The sequence below is a fragment of the Penaeus monodon genome, chromosome 27, assembly GCF_015228065.2.
Source record: "Penaeus monodon isolate SGIC_2016 chromosome 27, NSTDA_Pmon_1, whole genome shotgun sequence".
NCBI lineage: Eukaryota > Metazoa > Arthropoda > Malacostraca > Decapoda > Penaeidae > Penaeus > Penaeus monodon.
Genome location: NC_051412.1, coordinates 18,491,127 through 18,491,405, shown reverse-complemented (window position 1 = coordinate 18,491,405; position 279 = coordinate 18,491,127). Strand labels below are relative to the sequence as shown.

The 279-nt window shown below is 61.6% G+C and overlaps 1 protein-coding gene across 1 annotated transcript in view; it reads left to right on the top strand.

The window, feature by feature from the left end:
* LOC119590642 overlaps positions 1–279 on the top strand; it is a gene marked incomplete at its 3' end in the record, with an annotated part of 6,055 nt that extends 5,776 nt beyond the window's left edge. Inside the window, 1 exon segment of the mRNA XM_037939319.1 lies at positions 81–279. Within this exon segment, the coding sequence (XP_037795247.1) occupies positions 81–236 (156 nt within the window).

Genomic DNA, 279 nt, shown 5'->3' with positions numbered 1-279 from the left:
AGGCAAGTTCGTTAAACAATAAAACAAGCAAGGGCTTACACCCATTCGCCCCACTAACGCGCCGGTCTCCCCTCTTGCAGCTGGCGGCGGTGGAGAAGGGGCTCGTCGGCCTGGAGTCCCGTCGCGCTTCGCTCCTCGAGGCCGAAGTGCGACGCATCCACGACACCCTCACCTTCATGTCGCGCCGCCTCGAGCTCACGCAGACCCCCGACTGGATCACGGGGGCGCAGACGTAACGGGGCGGCACTCACTCGTAGAAGTACGGATTTTGAAGGAATA